This window comes from Mustela lutreola, chromosome 12 (assembly GCF_030435805.1).
Source record: "Mustela lutreola isolate mMusLut2 chromosome 12, mMusLut2.pri, whole genome shotgun sequence".
NCBI lineage: Eukaryota > Metazoa > Chordata > Mammalia > Carnivora > Mustelidae > Mustela > Mustela lutreola.
The window spans coordinates 78,098,291-78,117,776 of record NC_081301.1 but is presented as its reverse complement, the minus strand read 5'-3'; the positions used below and the strand labels follow the sequence as shown (position 1 = coordinate 78,117,776).

The following is a 19,486-nucleotide window of genomic DNA, read 5'->3' as shown; positions in this document are numbered from 1 at the left end:
CATGGACCACCCCCCCCCCCCAAATAACCATTCCATTGAGGTCCATGATAAGCCTCCAAACATCTGTATCCTGGTACACAGTCTAGAACTTACCTCTGGTTCATAAGTTGCACGTCTTTTGGGGAAGAGCTACCATGGCTCCACTAAGGCCGTGAATATTGAAGGTGGCATACTGCCATCCTAGCCATAGTAAAGGCCGTATCTTATATATTGTCATTGAGCGTGGATGGAAGGCAGGCACCAAGATCACCTTCCCCCAAAGGGGATGCCATGCCTGACAGCCTGCAGGTATTGCTTGCATACTCAAGGAACAGAACCATGCCTTTTTGGTATAAGGCATCGGTAGGCTGTGCCAGGCTCTAGTCTGCCTCAAGTGGTGGTTTCTGGATCAGACTGAGGAAGGAGGAGAGGGGGACAGGGTCCTGTGAAGGGGATGATTAGACATAAACTTTTGTTCTACCAGCAAGGTCCCTCTTTCACCTTTTCACTTCTTCAAGGGTGTCTTATCCTAGAAGGTGGTTGCTTCCTTCGGTCAATATTCCTACCACTAACAGCTAAGTGATGCTTTTGTTCTGCAAAAAACATCCTCAGTCCAGCAGCCTGAAGAAACACCCAGGGAAGGGAAGCACTTCCAGTGGGAAACCTCAATGTCAGGGTTTAATGTGACTCACAGGACAGATTCTTCAGCATCATCTAGGGTATTCTTTAATTCTACCCCAACAAGCCCAAGATCAACCCGAACAACAACCCTCTCCCCCTAAAAAAACACTCCTATTCAGGGTTCATCCACCTGTGGGATCCTCTGATCACTGACTTCCAAATAATGATTAAGCTACTGTAACACAGTAACGGTGAAGAAATAAAGTGGCTTAATCATTATTTTCTGAAAACTGTATCTGTCTTTGATCCTCCTCAGATATAGACTTTCTGTAAAGTGTGTAAAACATTCAATGAGGGGAGAGGTGTGAGCTGCTATACATTTTCAGTAAGTCTAAGCCATGGGACAGGAGAGAGAGTGCATCTTCATCAGAGAGGAAATGGGCATTTGGGGGCACTTGATACATATTTCCCAAGAGGTCCAGGAGACTGGTCACCTTTTAGAAGCCGAAGGAAGCAGTCAGTAACAGCTGAACTGAGTTACCCAAAACCCATGCTCCCAAGACAGTACACAGAACAGACCTGACTTTATTAGAGAAACATTTATTCCTCACAAGGGATTATATTGGGGTAGGAAATGCCCCCCAAAACCCTCTCACTGGAAATTCTGAAGAAGGGTTTTCTATCTAAACAGTAGACACGCGTCTCTGCACACAGTGCCTTCAGGAATTTTGAGAGTGGCCGGAGGCCTTATACCCATAGGTGGCCTTTGGGTGGGGCGCAGGCTCCTTGATGGGCATGGAGAGGGGATACTTCTGATGTGGTAGCTGGTCCTTAAGTGCCGCAACTTTCTGGGGCTGTGTGTCCTTGTTTCTGAGCTGTCTGTTACTTCCAGTAAGGCCTTGGCCAGCAAAGACAGCTTCTTGCTGGCAGGACCTGATATTTGTCTCCTTACCAGCGGGAACCTTGTAGTTGAAAGGAAACCCTGGGACAGGCTGTGCCTGGGCCTGTACTTGTGCTTTCTGCTGAGTTTTCCCAAACTTGGTTGGGGAGGGAATGGGCTGCTGAGGGCAAGTGCTGTCTATTGGACACCGATGCCCCATTCTCTCCTCTTGGAACTTCCCAACAGCTACCATGATTTTCTGAGCTTCAGGTGTCCTGGTAAAGGCAGCTCTACCATAAAGTAGGCCTCTGCTTTCCACAGATAGGGAACTATGCTTCTCCTGGGAGTTTTCTTGCCTTTTTTTGTTTTTGTTTGTTTTCTTGCCTTTTGCATTTTATCCCAGGAGTAAGCCATTGCAAAAAATCCTGAAAGAAATAGTGAAAGCCTTTTCAGTAAAAAAGAAAAAAAAAAAGACCCTTCTGTGAAAGACTTTCAGGAGGCAGCTGAACTTTCTGTGATAGGGTCTGGGAAGGCTAGCTTCCCAGCTTTACCTTCAATACTGCATCCTGAATAGGGAACCTCTTCTTCACTGCCACATCTTCAGTGGGGAATCTGTTCATTCTCGGTTGGGATATTCCCAGTCCTAAATCCCCCTCCACCATGCTCTTGTGCCTTGGAACCTGGAGGCCTCATGGTCTTTGTAGCCAATGGGGGATTCTTATTCTGGCACTTCCTTAGGACATGCTTAGGGACCCAGGACTCCTGTTGTTCCATAGTAATTTGTGTCCTCTGGATGGACATGCGGCACCTGGGAAGCTCTCATGTCCCCATGGTAGACACCTTGAGTCAGTGAGGCCTTATAAGTTGAATGATCTGAGGCAGGGGGAAGGCCAGTGTATGGGGCTTGGGCCTGGCTATGCTCCCTGTCCTCCAGCATAAGCTTTAACTCGTGCAAGAGTTGTTCTTTGAGATTCAATGATTTAGGATCTTGCGGAATTGGTATGTTTGGTGGGATGGTGGTTTTGACTTGATGCTCATTCCCCTGTATAATTTGAGAGCTAACTGGCTTGTTGGTTGTCAAGATGCTAGGTTGTGATTGATGTGTATGAAATTCCTTGGTCCTGAATATCTCCCTGGACTCTGTGGGCACAAGAACAGGTTCTGGATTAATCATCTTTATGCCTTGTTGCCTTCCTCTTCCAGCACCAGAATTTTCACTCTTACCCTTTGGCTCATGTCTGAACACACCTTGCCTTGTAGGCAGCCTTGGGGAGCCGTCTGCTGCCTATGGCGTCATGTCTGACAGATGTAAGAGTCTGGCTGCTGTCCTTAGTTTTCAGAACATCCTCTGCCAACTGATGATTGATATTAGAGGGTGATTGTCTTAGAATTCTACGTTCTTCCTTGCCCACAGTTGAGGTGACAGGGAGAGGATGATCGGGGATGGGGGCTGAATTTGCTGTTCCTGCTTTGTCTCCATGGCGAGATTTCAAGCTCCCATCAACGGAGTATGTGGACTCTTTTGATTTAAAGTGCTGCATGGATTCAAGGACCCTAGGGGGTAGGCCCCAAGTCACCCTCCTATTAAACCTTTTAATATGGTCTTCCAGCTTCTGTTCTGCACTAGGTTCAACAAAGGGAAGCTCCTGGAAGGTATTCAGGGAGTCATCCTCAACCTCTGATGGTGACAAACTTCTCTGTTTTATTTCAGTCTGGGATTTCTCAGAAAGAAGTGATGTCTGCTTCATAGTATACCATGAATTATGCACAGTCCCAGGCAACTGACCCTCATTGATTTCCTCAGACTTTCTGCATAAATGTATCTTCAGGGCATTTTCAAGTTGTTTCTGACCCATAGTCTCCACAGACACCATGGAGTTTTTCACTGCTGGGCTCCTAAGTTCTTTCTCAGAATCATATCCCATATCATTATCTGAAGAGCTAACTGGGTCACTCAACAGATAATCTTTTGGACCATTCTCTGGGTTGTATCCCTGATCCTTCTCCAGGTAATCTTCTTACTTTGCCAGGTCATTGTCCTCTAGCAGAAGAATTTCTGGGCCCTCCACATACACGCTTTTTGACATACTCCATCTGATCTGACTCTTACTAGAGATCCCCGAGCTTCCACTATGGCCCTGAGACTCAGGTAGATGTGGAAGAGTACTTGGACCGCTCATCAGTGCGAGAGGCTCATAGATCCTGCGGGGCAGGCCCCACCACTGTTGGATGAGCCTCTTTCGAAGGTGACTCTCTAGTTTTCTCCAGAGCTCTTCAGAGGAAACTGTCCAGGAGGGACAGAGATTACAACTTGGGCCTTGGTGGCCTTGTGGCTGAGAGAAGGGTTAGGAGCTGAAGGGCAGCAGTCCTCCTGGGGTCTTTAGTGGGTAAACCCCACACACGTTTCTGTACTTTCTGTAACACGTTCTATTCCAGATGTTGCATTTCTGTTGATGTGAGGCTCTCAGAATCATTTTGAGGTCTGTGAAAACACACTCCACAGATCTTGATGTCAGGTAGAGGACCAAGGCAGGATTGGGAGTGGGGATTGAAGGTGGGCCTGGGGCTGGACATGAGGGATAGGTAGGGCTGGGTTTGAGGCAGGAGTTGAGGCGGGTTCTCAGGCAAGGATGGAGGAAGCAGATGGGGAACTACTGGGGATTCCTGCTCTGGGGAGGCATTCGAGATGTTATCTGAGGCATCAGTAGCATGGAAGAAGGACTCACTATGCGGAGTTTGGAGACCCCAGAAGAACTGGATGGGGGTTTGCTGTAAATGGCCCTTATCCAAGGTTGTAGGATATGGACACTGCTGATGCATAGGCAGCTCCTTTGATTGGTCTTTGCTGCTCCAGAAAGGAAGGGAGGATGCCAAATCATGCTTATCAGCAACTCTTTGCTTTGGAAAAGAAAGCTTTGCTCCCTTCCACTTGAGGAAGTCACACCTCTTTTGAACTTGTTTCTCTAGAAGTGCCAGGGCATCAGGGCTGAGAAGTGAGAGGTTACCAGGCTCTGCAAGGCTGGTTGCAGGGTCTCCTCTGGAGGAAGTCTTTGAAGAATGGAGGGCCAGAAACTCAATGGAAATCACGTGGAGCCAGGGTTGAAGGGAAGAAGTCTTTGGCATGAGTTTGCCACCAAGGGAGGTCTAAAATTGACAAGCTGGAGGGGTCAATGCCTGTGATTGCTGAGACATAAGTAGACAACCCACAAGAGTTCTGTGGGTGTGAGCTCTCTGGAACAGGCTTCCTTGAGATGGAAATCAGTTTAGATTGAGTCACAGATAAATTGCAGACTGGCAGTGGTGAAGCAGACCGGGTTGGTGGTGTGTGATGACAAACAAAGGTCTCAGTGGGATTCACCCTCTGGGACAACCTCAGTAAGGGACTGACATCTTGCGAAAGGGTAGGGTCCAGAGAGAAGTGGTATTTAGAAACACTGTCTCTGTTTGGACAATATGGTAACTCTATGGGCATGATGTAGTGGGATAGGAGGAAAGGCAAGGGGCTGGGATGGGTAATGGTCCCTTGGGAATTTGGAATCCATGGGAGGAAAAGGCTTGGCTGGCAAAGAATCACCTGGTGGTGCGGGTGGGAAAAAGTCTGCCACAGGGATCACTGGGTCAGGTGAGAAGATGGAGGCAGGTGGCAGGGAAGGCTCAGGCAAAGAAGCTGATATCCGGTCCCCTTGAGGGACTGCTGAGAAGTCAGGGGAGAGAGTTAATGATGAAGTAGTCACATGAGCTGTGGAAGCCAAGGGAGTAGAATCTTCCAGAGCCTGCAGGAACAGCAGCCGATTGATCTCAGCAGTTGTGCTATTACATACCTCACAGGAGGGGTCTGGACATAATGGCTGATGAAAATGGATAGTATCATGATGCCATCAAGGGGGCTGCAGGAGACAGGAGGTACAAAGCTGCAGTAGGACCAGAACAAGGGGATGAGGACATGCAGGCCTGACAAGGGAGGGGCCACCTGAAGCCTGATGCCCCTTTACAGTGCCCCACCTTTATGACTTGACAGTGTACTCAGTAGCCTTCACCCCAATATCTGTTCCTATGGAAACCCCCTCCCATGGTATGACAGACTGCAGTGAATCCTGCAATTGCATAAAACGTGCTCTAAGAGGCAACAGGATAGAAGGGGAAAGACTGGTCACCTTCTTAAAACAGAGATCAGCTTCCGGGTCTCCTCTACTTCCCGTTGGTACCATCTGTCATCTGAGGAAACAGGAGAATGAGTTATATAGTGAAAGTAGAAACATAGGTAATAATACAGGATTCCCCTTATGGGACAGCCTTGGCATGTTGGGACTCTGAAAGCCTCAATAATCAATAGATGAGGGCACATGGCCAATGATGTGAAGCCGGTTAGTAATCTGTCTTCATGTATAATGTACTTTCATGTAAATTTTTCCATGTGATGATCAGACCACCTCCGTGAAGCACAAAAGTCAGTGGTTACCTCAGGGAAAAATCCTGAGCTTTCACAAAGTTAGGAGACAGAAGTTCTGACCCTTGACCTCTCACACGGCCACCTAATGGGCAACACTCATTGTTCAGATATCACTGCTTCATGCTCAGTAATAGTCAGAGCAGGGAATCTGAGAAGGATTTTGCACTCTGGCTACCTTTCCATGAGCCTCTCCTCTGAGGCCTCTGTTTTCTGAGGGGGAATGTATCCAGGAGCTGCATCCTCAGAGATCATGGACCTGAGCCCTTATGGAGAGGACAGCAAGGGTCATTCTTGGAGAGCTCAGGTGGAATAGGCAGACCCTTACCTTTCAGAGTCCCACCTTTTCTCTTCCTCTTGGCTCTGCCCTGATGCTAGAACAAAAATAAGAATGAGGGGGGTCTTACTCTTATCTCAGAAATGGAAACATTCTTTATCTAAGAATACTATGACTTTAATTAATAGAACTTTGTGTTCCTTGCTTTTTTCAGTTTTTAAGGTGATAAAATGTTCTCAATATTTACTTCTTTGAAACATTCAGAGGAGAATTTTGTCTGGGAGGTCCACACTTGAAATTCTCAGTCAGAAGTCCTTTGTTCTATGAGAACATAGAAAATGAAGTCCAACAATCACATCTGTGCTACCTCAGGTAGGACCCTGTATCCTACTCATAGCTCAGACCCTACTCTCTTCTCAGAGGCTCAGCACTGATCAGCCCAGCATGAAGGAAGGCTTGATCGAGTGATGCTGGACATGGGAATGTGACTCATGATGAGCTGCTGGGAAATTGTTCTCTTACACAGACCTCATACTCTCAAAATAATGCATTTCCGGACTAAAGAATCTCTGTGTTTGGGATTTTACCCAAGACCCACCACCATACCCAGATAGACTGTGAGTTTCAAGTAGAAACCTAAGTCCTTCCTTAACCCTTACCCCTGCCAGGCCTCTTTTCCTAGAGGAACGAATGTCTCTTCTCTTAAGACTTCCTGTTTTATGTGTTTCTCTGACTCTACCAAACTCATTTTAAAACTTGGGATTAGGGAGCCTGATTGGCTCAGTTGGTTAAGTGTCTGCCTTGGGCTTAGGCCAGGATTCCAGGATCTTGGGATCTAGCCCCACATTGCACTCCTTGTCTAGCTCTCCATCTGTGCCTCTACCCCACTTGTGCTCTCCTGCTTTCTCTTAAATTAAATCTCTAAAAAAAAAAAAATGAATAAAATTTGGGATTAGGAATGGAAACCATAATAATCAGTGTTGAGCACCACCACCGTCCAGCCCCCACAAGGATTTCTTACCTTTTGGGTAGTTTTGGTTTTCCAAGTTGGAAATGGAATCCCCACCAGGTAGCACAGGAACAGAAGGAGCAATCCCAACCCACACAGGAAGGTGAAGTTGGGATCAGTCTCCAAGCATGTTGAGCCAAAGCTCAGACATGGTTTAGTATTGCTATTCAGAAATGAGAGAACATTCCAGTGTTTGAACTTCATTGTCTGAATCACAAGACAGCCTATACTGTGCACACACTGAATATATATCCTCCCCAGGCCTACATCACAGAGCACTGTCACAAAGAGTTTCTGAGGGTAGGGGAGGTGAGATTCAAAGAGGATGTTCCATTGCCCCTCCCCCACCCACCAGCCCAGAAGACCCCTCCACCTTTCCTAGGTCCTTCAGGTCTACCCTACTCTGGCATCCTATTTTTATACATATTTTCATTATATCATATACTTACCTTTATAAAATTTTCAGTTTGTTCCATCTATAACCCACATATTAATTACCTGGGTCCCTCTTTACCATTAAGAGACCTTAACTTGGTTCTTACCAGTTCCATTGCCTGGCAAGTCTGCAAAAATGCCTGGAATTTTTGTTTGTACTCTGACATTTACACTCAGGATGACATATGTTCTCAAATCCATCTTTCTTATAGAATGTATTTGCCTTACCTGACTGCAGATATAGACCTTATTATTTAGTTTTGAACATGTTGCATAGCAAATTTTATTTTTTGTTTTAACCTTTAGGATCTTCAGAGAGGCTAACTTAATTAAAATCAATAATTTACCATTAAATATTCTCAAAACTAAAATCAGTATAAAACAAAATAAATAATTAAACTTTCAAATGATCTTGGAGTGTTAAGTCTGTAGCACTTTTCTGAAGTTAGGAGAGAAACTGCATAAAATCTTTGGGGATGTGCCACACACACACACACACACACACACTCACACACACATGCATGAGTGGGGGAGAGGGGCAAAGAGAGATAATCTTCAGGCAGATGTCCCACTGAGCATGGAGTCCAATGGATCTCACAATCTTTGAGATCATGACCTGAGCCAAAACCAAGAGGTGGCCACTTAACCGACTGAGCCACCCATGCAGACTTTAACTTCATATTTTAGATAACCTTCAACTACTCTTTATGGTTATTAAATAAATATAGATTTTAGAACTTGAGATTGGACTCTGCTTATGTGCAGCAGTATTTCCCAACTACTGCTGTAGAAGACACCTATTAAAGGTACTTACCTTCTTTGATTAGGTATATTGATCTTAATTCAAAGCAAACAACACAACAAAAAAAAAAAGCCTCATTGATTTTAAAGATTCTTTCCCTTTTCCATTTGCTCCTCACTTAGTTGGCATATTGTTATACACTATTCCTACAATTGGCTCCTGGGAAATTGTGATAAATTACAAACAGTAAATCCTGAGTTGATATTTACTGATTTGGCAGTAAGTTGGCATCTCTAAACCAGCTGTGAGTAAATTAGCTGAGGTGAGAATACAAGAGAATACATTCTGTATAAAAGGGAATTGAGTTTTTTCTCCTTGTGCTGTCAATCTCCTCTCAGGGTTAAGAACTGCCCCCCACCCCCACCTCACCCAGAGCATTCTATAGGATAACCAGGCTCTTGGGACTATGGAACCAGCTGACTGCAGTAACTGTCTCTTCTTTATTGTGCCCTTTTCTTCCCCATGGTCATCTATTTTATTTCTTCAGAGGGGGATTATGTATACTTGAAACTTCCCTACTTGTCTGTAACCTTGACGACTTACTTCTTTAATCTCACACAGACCGACACTGTGGTTTTGTCCCTCCCCTCCCACGTTCACCCCTTTCCACTGTCTTAGTTCCATCTGTTCATAAACATAGCAAAAATAGAGAAAGCTTTCAATGTTTGTATTAAATAAAATCAAATGCATACACCTTCAAGAAAAATTATATGTATTCAAAGAATTCCCTCTTTTTAAACTCTGAAGAGCTGTAGAGCAAAATAGAAGTTCCAGGGTGTAGTTCACATACTTTCTGATTTAATCAGATGAACTTCCTTCTATTGTGATTTAATCAGAAAAATGTATGTTGCTGCCAATATCCTTGAAAAGTTATGAGGTCAACCTCATCCATGCATTCGTCAGTAAATACTGAATGTCTCTTATATGCTGGGGGCTGTTTTAGGAACTTGAGGATATAGCAATGAATAAGACAGACGCAGCTCTCAAAAAAGTTATATTCCATTGTTTATGTGCATGGAGTTGGGTAGTTGATGAGGGCATTAAATTTCTTATTCTTTGTCCAGGGTGTTTAGGTTCCAGTCACTATGGCAGATCAGCATTCAGCAGGCCTCAAATGTCATCATTTGGACTGACTGTGGGCTGGGATGCTAACTGAAGTACAATCTGGAAGCCTCTGTATTATCTTTTGTTTCCAAAAACTTTTTAGATTTTATATTTTTCTCAACAACGTTTGGAAGACAAAAGCATCTGTTGTGTTTCTGCACATCTTATCAGTGAGGCATTTCCTGCCCTTTGTTTCAGGCTGTCTTTTCAGGGATATTTATATCTAGAAGTGTCTTAGTAGATAGAGATAGTGTCTCCCTCAGGAGTAAAGGGCAGGCATGCTTCTTGTCCAATATAATAAAGATGATGTCTCCCTCTGGAATAAAGGGAAGGCATGCCTAGTGCTCATTATAAAAGATTCAAGTTCCCTAAGCTCCAGGTTCCTCTCTTGTAATGCAACCCTCTGTGTGCACAGGTATCTTCTTGCTCTCTTCACATCACCCTGTGGGAATTGGGCTTCATGGAACTACCACAAAAATGCCAATACTCTAGCTACTGCTGTTGCTATGAGTTATAAACTGGCCTTCATCTATGACCCAGGAGTTTTGGGTCTTCTGCCCTCATCCATGAAACTTGGCAGGATAACCTGTTAGCTTGCAGATAGGAAAAATCTCACACCCTTTCCAGTTCTTGAAGGTAATTTTGTGAAGGAAACCATATTGAACTGAATGTTATTCCAAAGGTCTTACTGGTAAATGATTATTCACTACTCTGGAGCTTAAAAGGGAATGAGGCAGGGTTAGGAAGGGGTGATGTTTCCTACATTCCAGTTCTTGAGGAACACGGCTATATAATCTCCACATTTGGAGGGGACAGTGGAGTCAGAGCTGTGAGAACAAAAGTGAAATGTTGATATATCTCCTTTAGCACTAATCTTTTTTGAAGTGACTACGTTTTATATGAATTTTAATAAAATATGTTCTCTAATTTGATACCTTTTTAAACACAAATTATTAAACAGGATTCCTGCCTTCTGCAGGAGGCAAGCTCCTCACTGTGAACATAATTTAGTGTATGAAACTACAGTTGTGTTTTTGCTGCTCTGCAGATGCCTTAGGCTGACAACTAAATTTGCTGTCTCCTTTCTAGGTGTTGATGGCCAATTCACCAGAACACAACCTTGTTCCCTTGTTACTTCTTATCTGCAGACCCACATTTTTAGATCAGAATACTGAATTTCACACAACTTCTGGGCCCCATTCTACCATAAAGAGGAGGGCAGGCTCTCCTACATAATAAGTGAGTTATAAACTAACTCACTGAGCTCCCTGAGATTTTTACCCTTTGGGCTGTGACTTACAGATATATATGGGGATGTTATGTGTTATCATCATCATTTTCTAGATGTCTCTCTTTTCTAAGTTTTAAAAATTCTCTTGTGTATCATTTTTGAATTAATTGTACAGTGAGTCACTTTTCTGTGTGTGCTCTGATGTCTGTTTTGCAATGGGTGTGATGATTGTGTATTACTAATTTACTTGCTTTCTAACTAGTGATAGTCCTGATTTAAGACAGTGCTTATTTTAAGTTATTTAATTATTTATTTTATTAATATTAATGATATTGATTATATTAGAATAATGTATTACATTTTATGTAATACTATTTATTATATAAAACATTCAGTTTTTATATAATATATATAACTTATTCCTACCATATATGGAACACATAACTAAAGGTAATAAGTATATATTTATATGAATTCATATAATAAATATCTATATACAAAATAATTATATATAAATATTTGCCTAGATAGAATACTAGATGGATAGGAAGGTAGGTTTTGCTGTGGTGACAAATTAACCTCCAAATCTCAGTGGCTTAAATTACAAAGATTTATTTCTTGTGCACACACTATGTCTTTCATGACTGGTGAGGGATCCTATTCCACATAGTTGCTTGGCATTCCAGGCTGAGCCACCTTGTGATCCTGCCATCCTAGCATGTGGACTTCTGAGTGGCCAGTGAAAGAGAATAGAGTACAGAGAGTTCATACCTTCTCTTAGTGGCCTCTGACCATATATAGCACATGGACTTTCTACTTAGACCTTTGGTCAAATCTAGGCAGAAGTCCTCCCTAACTCCAGAAGGGACTGGGAAATAAAGGGAAGCATATGGAATATTAGGTGAATATTATTACATCTGCCCCAATAACAACCAATCGAGCTGGGTGAGCAGGAGAATCGTCTGCACTCCTACCCTTGGCATGGCAAGGATACCTGTGCTCCCTCTGGCATTGCAAAAAGTAGCTCGGCTTGAGTCTCCTTCCTATAGCCATCTGAGGAGAGATGCTTACCACACAAAATGACCCCAGAAGCCAAAAGGCTATGCATTACTGTTGAGAGTAGGAGGAAAAGGGAATGAAAATGGAATCATGTGGAGTGCCTGGGTGACTCAGTGGGTTAACGCCTCTGCCTTCGGCTCAGGTCATGATCTCAGGGTCCTGGGAGCCTCCTCTCTGCTCAGCAGGGAGCCTGCTTCCTCCTCTCTATCTCTGCCTGTTTCTCTGCCCACTTATGATCTCTGCCTGTCAAATAAATAAATAAAATCTTAAAAAAAAAAAGAAAAGAAAAGAAAATGGAATCATGCAATGGGGAGGACGTCGTAGAACCAATAGATGTGTCTCATGAGAGAGCCAGCATTTGAACCCCTATCATTCAGATGGCATTGAGGCCAGGCAGTGTTAGTCAGAGAAGCAGGGGTAAATAGTAACAGAATTTCAGTCACACACCCAGTTAACATTTGTTCCTTTGCTCCCTATTCTTTCTCTTGGCACCTGACATGAATGAAGGTAGGTTTTGTGAAGAAAGGAGAACAGATGATCCCCAGAAAACCTGCTAGCCAGTCCTAACTTGAAGATGGAGATAGGGAGGAGGAGCAAAAGACCACAAGTATTCATGCATGTGTGTGCATGTACATACATAGAACAGACCCATGTTCATGCACACACACACACACATGCACACACTCATACTTTAATGTCCTAGAACTAAAGCCTCATTGGTGATGGATATATGATCATTTTAAATCAGCTATGAGACTGGAGCTTTAAAGTGAACTAGATAGGACTCTTGTTGTGGTCACTTGCAAAGGCTATTGGACTCCCTCCCACCTCTATTAGTTGTGATGTCAAATTATGACACCAAATACACACACACCAAGAAGGTATAAAAGTATTCATTACTTACATTATTGAAGTTCAGAATTCCTTGAGGGAGACAGAAAAGGGGACTGGCCTGAGTTTTTATTGTAGTTGGGAATGGGGTTGGGCCCACCTGTGTACATATAGGGGCTTGTGTAATATTAATTTCCTTTCAGAGTGCCAAAGGAGAAAGTACCTAGGGTTTTTATAAGCTAACCCAGATGTGGGGCACAAAAGGTAGAGTGAAGCTAGGCTTAAAAGTTATCAACATCAAACATCAAAAAATGGAGTCAGAATCTTCATTGCAACTCACTAACTGGAAATGGTGAGCTATAGTGGAATCTCCCTGAGGCATTCATTGGTTGAGGGACAGAGGAAAGGTGGCATTTTGCAGTAGAAGAAAAGAAGGCTGAGAGAACTCATGTCAAGTCCCTTTTATGGCAGAATGGCCTCCCTCTGAAACAGGTTGAGGCACAAAGGACTGACTCTCAGTTCTTATTGTAAACTTAAAACATGGGGTAGTATGTGCCCTTGTTCCTGTTGCTACGTAAGTGACCTCACAGAGGCAAAGAGATTCTAAAAAGTGCTATAGCTTTATTAAAGTTCTATTTAATAGAGCACCACTATATTGGTGTCTATCTGACCAAGGACAGGAAAGTTCAGTTCTTAGGAGTGAGTATAAGGTCTAGATCGACCAGCTGTGAGATGAGACCCACCCACTAAAGCATAGATTGTGATGTGATAAGGGGCCTTGTAGAGAGTTGGCCCACTAGACCAGAGGTACCTGCAAGGTCCCATCAGGGTATCTGCAAGTATATTATGCAATGATGGCACATATCTCAAGAAGTATTAGTATTTTCCCCAATACACTATTTCATTTAACATTTAATTAGCCATGTAAAATAGTTAAAAGTCTCACAGTAGAATTATTTTAAAAAGGAAACCTAGGTTGGGAGGGAAGAGACACTTTGGTTAGGAAAAATCATGACTATTATTGAAGAAAATGTCCTCTATTTTCCATTGCATTTGAAAGTTATTGCCCATAACTTTAAGGCCTTTAAGGCCTTAGGGGTTTGGGATTAAACTGAAGTTTATAAAAGTACTGTGTTAAAGAAGGAATTATACACCCTCTCCCTCCCTTTTCATGTTATATATAGAAATTACCATAAATCCTAAAGTTATTTAAGGCTCTTTTCCCGAATCTAGCTAATGTAATTAACTGGGACCCATGTTAAAAATGATACTATATGTGGAAAACCCAAAAGACTCCACTCCAAAACTGCTAGAACTTGTACAGGAATTCAGTAAAGTGTCAGGATATAAAATTAATGCACAGAAATCAGTTGCATTTCTCTACACCAACAACAAGACAGAAGAAAGAGAAATTAAGGAGTCAATCCCATTTACAACTGCACCCAAAACCATAAGATATATAGGAATAAACCTAACCAAAGAGGCACAGAATCTATACTCAGAAAACTATAAAGTACTCATGAAAGAAATTGAGGAAGACACAAAGAAATGGAAAAATGTTCCATGCTCCTGGATTGGAAGAATAAATATTGTGAAAATGTCTATGCTACCTAAAGCAATCTACACATTTAATGCAATTCCTATCAAAGTACCATCCATCTTTTTCAAAGAAATGGAACAAATAATCCTAAAATTTATATGGAACCAGAAAAGACCTCGAATAGCCAAAGGGATATTGAAAAAGAAAGCCAAAGTAGGTGGCATCACAATTCTGGACTTCAAGCTCTATTACAAAGCTGTCATCATCAAGACAGCATGATACTGGCACAAAAACAGACACAATGATCAATGGAACAGAATAGAGAGCCCAGAAATAGACCCTCAACTCTATGGTCAACTAATTTTCGACAAAGCAGGAAAGAATGTCCAATGGAAAAAAGACAGCCTCTTCAATAAATGGTGTTGGGAAAATTGGACAACCACATGCAGAAAATGAAATTGGACCATTTCCTTACACCACACACAAAAATAGACTCAAAATGGATGAGGGACCTCAATGTGAGAAAGGAATCCATCAAAATCCTTGAGGAGAACACGGGCAGCAACCTCTTTGACCTCAGCCACAGCAACATCTTCCTAGGAACATCGCCAAAGGCAAGGGAAGCAAGGGCAAAAATGAACTATTGGGATTTCATCAAGATCAAAAGCTTTTGCACAGCAAAGGAAACAGTTAACAAAATCAGAAGACAACTGACAGAATGGGAGAAGATATTTGCAAATGACATATCAGATAAAAGACTAGTGTCCAAAATCTATAAAGAACTTAGCAAACTCAACACCCAAAGAACAAATAATCCAATCAAGAAATGGGCAGAAGACATGAACAGACATTTCTTTTTTTTATTTTTTTTTTATTTTTTTTTTTTAAAGATTTTATTTATTTATTTGACAGAGAGAGATCACAAGTAGGCATAGAGGCAGGCAGAGAGAGAGAGGAGGAAGCAGGCTCCCTGCTGAGCAGAGAGCCCGATGCAAGGCTCGATCCCAGGACCCTGAGATCATGACCTGAGCCGAAGGCAGCGGCTTAACCCACTGAGCCACCCAGGCGCCCCTGAACAGACATTTCTGCAAAGAAGACATCCAGATGGCCAACAGACACATGAAAAAGTGCTCCATATCACTTGACATCAGGGAAATACAAATCAAAACCACAATGAGATATCACCTCACACCAGTCAGAATGGCTAAAATCAACAAGTCAGGAAATGACAGATGTTGGCGAGGATGCGGAGAAAGGGGAACCCTCCTACACTGTTGGTGGGAATGCAAGCTGGTGCAAGCACTCTGGAAAACAGCATGGAGGTTCCTCAAAATGTTGAAAATAGAACTGCCCTATGACCCAGCAATTGCACTACTGGGTATTTACCCTAAAGATACAAACTTAGTGATCCAAAGGGGCACGTGCACCCGAATGTTTATAACAGCAATGTCCACAATAGCCAAACTATGGAAAGAACCTAGATGTCCATCAATAGATGAATGGATAAAGAAGTAGTGGTATATATACACAATGGAATACTATGCAGCCATCAAAAGAAATGAAATCTTGCCATTTGCGACAACATGGATGGAACTAGAGCGTATCATGCTTAGCAAAATAAGTCAAGCAGAGAAAGACAACTATCATATGATCTCCCTGATATGAGGAAGTGGTGATGCAACATGGGGGCTTAAGTGGGTAGGAGAAGAATAAATGAAACAAGATGGGATTGGGAGGGAGATAAACCATAAGTGACTCTTAATCTCACCAAACAAACTGAGGGTTGCTGGGGGGAGGGGGTTGGGAGAAGGGGTGTGAGGTTATGGACATTGGGGAGGGTATGTGCTTTGGTGAGTGCTGTGAAGTGTGTAAACCTGGCGATTCACAGACCTGTACCCCTGGGGATAAAAATATATGTTTATAAAAAATAAAAAAATTTAAAAAAAATTTTAAAAAATATATGGATTCCCAGACCAACTTCCTCAGAATATCCAGCAGAGAAATTTATGGATTTGTATTTTTGACAATTCCATTTCCCCCAGATGATTCTGACAGCAGCCAACAGCTGATGCTCCTTTAGTATGAGGCATTGTATCTACTCTATTTTGAATCATAAGAGCTCTCCTGTCAAGGGAGGAAAGCCTAGAGCAGTATGGTAGGAAAACAATGGTTTTTGGAACATATGAACTGTACAAAAGAACTCTTTTGGGTTTAATTACATTTAGTTGATTCTATTTTGGACATGCTGGGTAAAGAACATATTTTGTTGGCTAATACACAGCTCATTTTTGTTGTTTGGTTGTTTGGTGAGAGTATTAGTGGCATTTAGATGGCCTTTCCTCTTTGGTCTAACAACACTCAGTCCCACACCACCATTAGGGCACCTTTCACATGCTAATGCCTCTTTAGAAATCCATCTGCCCCTTCCCAGAAGACTGAGCTTCTTGAAAGCAGAGAGCAAGAATTTTCTAAGGTGGAGCTTTGACAGTTAGGATAAGGATTACTTGTTAAATAAATGTAAGAATTAAGGAATGGATTAATGTGTGAATATGTAAATGCATGAGTGTGATAATTACATTAATTAGAGGGGTTCAAAATAATTATGAACAGGCAGAGGACAAAAATCAATCAGAAGTTCTTTTTCAAAGAGAGCTTATATGACCATTATTCCCAAAGAGTTACTTACCCACCCTATGTCATAAAAATTTGAGCACTAAAGCTTATGTATAATGAAAGGGCAGTAAAACCCTCTCAAGGTCTTTAGTAAAAAGCAGCTGCTAAAATTTCTTAACAGGGAGAACATCCTGAAAGTGGAATGGTAAAACGTGCCCATATATATAACCTAAAAACATGCATGTGTCATGCAGGAAAGCTTTACAAGTAGGAACTTGTTTAACCTTTTTACTATACTTTTTATTCATTTATTAGCTTGCGTTCTTGCCTGGCATTGCCACACTTCTCTTTGTTGAAGAATTTTATGCTTGCTTGTCTATCTATTTATATGAACATCTATGTGCCAATTTTCTTAACTCTATATAGTATCTATACAACACACATCTATACTTCACACACTGGTACTTAATAAAGATTATTTAAGCATGAAGATTTGATCACTGGCAAATGGCACTTGAATATTTAATAGAAGAAGACATCTTTGCATTTAAATGTACACTCATTCTAAAAATGTTAACCAGAAATACTTGGGGGGAGAACCTTAAAGAATCAGCTATCATGTTTCTCCACTATATTAGTTCCTTCAAAGGTGAATGATTTTTTATTATGGTATAACCTTAACTTGCCATCTGTTATGAAACAGTGTATGAAGCTTAAACTTAGGATTTTCAGCTTCACAAATTCTCCAACAATTGTGGACTCTTACTGACTTCATAATTAAGTCTAGACAAGGTTAACCTGCCATTCTGTTAATATGATTGTTCAGCTGTGAACCTTGCAAATTCTTGAAACTAATTGTGATCTTTGCTGTGAAAAACAAATATTTTTATAAAACTTTCAGGGAGTGAAAAATCCTATGACAAATCAGAATGACTCTTGAGGCTTAAGAGACCTTTAAATCCAACTCTCTGTCCACTTCCTGGGATAGAATCCCAAATTGAAAAGCAAACGAAGTAAGGAACTTTTTCAACATCAACTCTGCCAAGGGCAGAGTTAGAACTAGAACTCATTTCTTTCTAATCCAAAATTTGGGGCAGTATCCCACACAAGTTGAGTGGGAAGATAGTGTATAAACAGAAATGAAATTTATCCATGGCAGAGCATTCAGGAGCTGCCCTTTAATGAAACAATATTCTTGTGATTATGCTGCTATACGACTCTTACATGGTCAGATAATTTACAGAAACTTGCTGCTGTGGGCAGCATCTGCTGTTGCTATATATGACTTGCTGAGTGTTCTTATCAGTAGAATATATACTTTGATTACTGGATAAATAGTCAGCATTTTATGAACTATATGTTCATATATAGTTCTTATGAACTATAACTTACTTGCCACATAGTTCTCAATAATGACCAGAAGTTTAATAACAGTCACAGGTGTTTGCCTCTGATATGAAAAGATTTCCTAAAATGATGTTAGACCTACTACCATTAAGATGGAAGCCCTTCTTAGTTCAGCCCAGCTCAGTGCTTGCTCATTCTCTATCTTTCTCTCTCTTTCAGTGGAGCCTCAACTAGTAAGGGATAGAGAAAGAATACTAACACAGGAATGACTAAGCCCAAACTCTGTGTTCCTAGCTGTTATTCTATATTGCCATTCATGTGCCTTGCTCCTCTATCCTTGCTGGGTCAGCTTGAGCTAATGGCCACCTCCAGGACAGTGGTGCAGATAATTCAGGGTCCTTGCTCGAATACACCATAACATAGTACTTTCTCTGATTCTGTCATACACAGCAGGAGACAAAGAAAGCTGCTTTAGTCATGAATGTTCAACATTTCATTGTATTTAAGATTATTTTCCCCTTGAATGGATTCAAATTTTCATAGTTGCCAGCAACTGTGGTCCTCTAAAAGATGTTCTTTCATGATGAAAAGCACACTTTAACCACTTAGACCTACCCTTCCCACATATACTAAATGCAGTCCAATTTAATGAGAACATGTCTAGCCAATCCAGGTCATAAATGAATAAGTCTTTTACTGTGGGTGCATTTGACATAATAGAAATTATTCTCAGAAGAGGATTATCAATTTAAAATATACAATTTGGGTAGATATACCACTGATTTTACTGCTGAGCTGTTCTTTCCAACACAGTCAAATGTGTCTTTTCAAAAAGCAGAGCTTCACGCTGCAGTCAGGGCGTGGATATATGAGGTCCTAGAATAATCAGAAAGCCACCTGGTTATACAGCTTTTCAATTCTCTCATTCGGTCATTGTCTTCCCTTCAACCTTTCAGAAGAAGAAAAATATTATTCCCCATGGCAACGTCTAAAAAAATTACATTGGCCCCATTTAGACAGGAATTCCAGAATGAAAGCAGTATTTTTTTTTTTTTTAAGTAGTAGCAAGATAACTCTGAAGTGCTCTGTCATGGAAAAAATGTAAGGGTAGAAAGAGTTGTAGGCCTAAGGTTTGCAAGAGACAAATTGTTATCATTCCTTCCTACCCATCCTGTTCTCCTCATCCCTTTTTTGTCTACTGTTTATTCTTTTTACCCTTTGTTTCCTCACTCATTCCTTCCTTTCATAAACTTTTACTGTGCCTCTCCCATATTCTAGACCCTAAGGAGATGGGAGGAGGGTACATGCCCA

At 41.7% G+C, this 19,486-nt stretch overlaps 1 protein-coding gene across 1 annotated transcript in view; it reads right to left on the bottom strand.

The window, feature by feature from the left end:
- Positions 1-3,893: 3,893 nt before the first annotated feature.
- The window catches only part of LOC131812158 (uncharacterized), a 94,609-nt gene continuing 79,016 nt past the window's right edge, over positions 3,894-19,486 (bottom strand). Inside the window, exons 3-7 of the mRNA XM_059141246.1 lie at positions 8,994-9,074; positions 7,226-7,420; positions 6,256-6,301; positions 5,635-5,695; positions 3,894-5,391 (exon numbers count right to left, since the gene is read on the bottom strand). Coding sequence (XP_058997229.1) covers positions 5,211-5,391; positions 5,635-5,695; positions 6,256-6,301; positions 7,226-7,420; positions 8,994-9,074 — 564 coding nt within the window. The 3' untranslated portion in view covers positions 3,894-5,210. The remainder of the gene's footprint in view (positions 5,392-5,634; positions 5,696-6,255; positions 6,302-7,225; positions 7,421-8,993; positions 9,075-19,486) is intronic.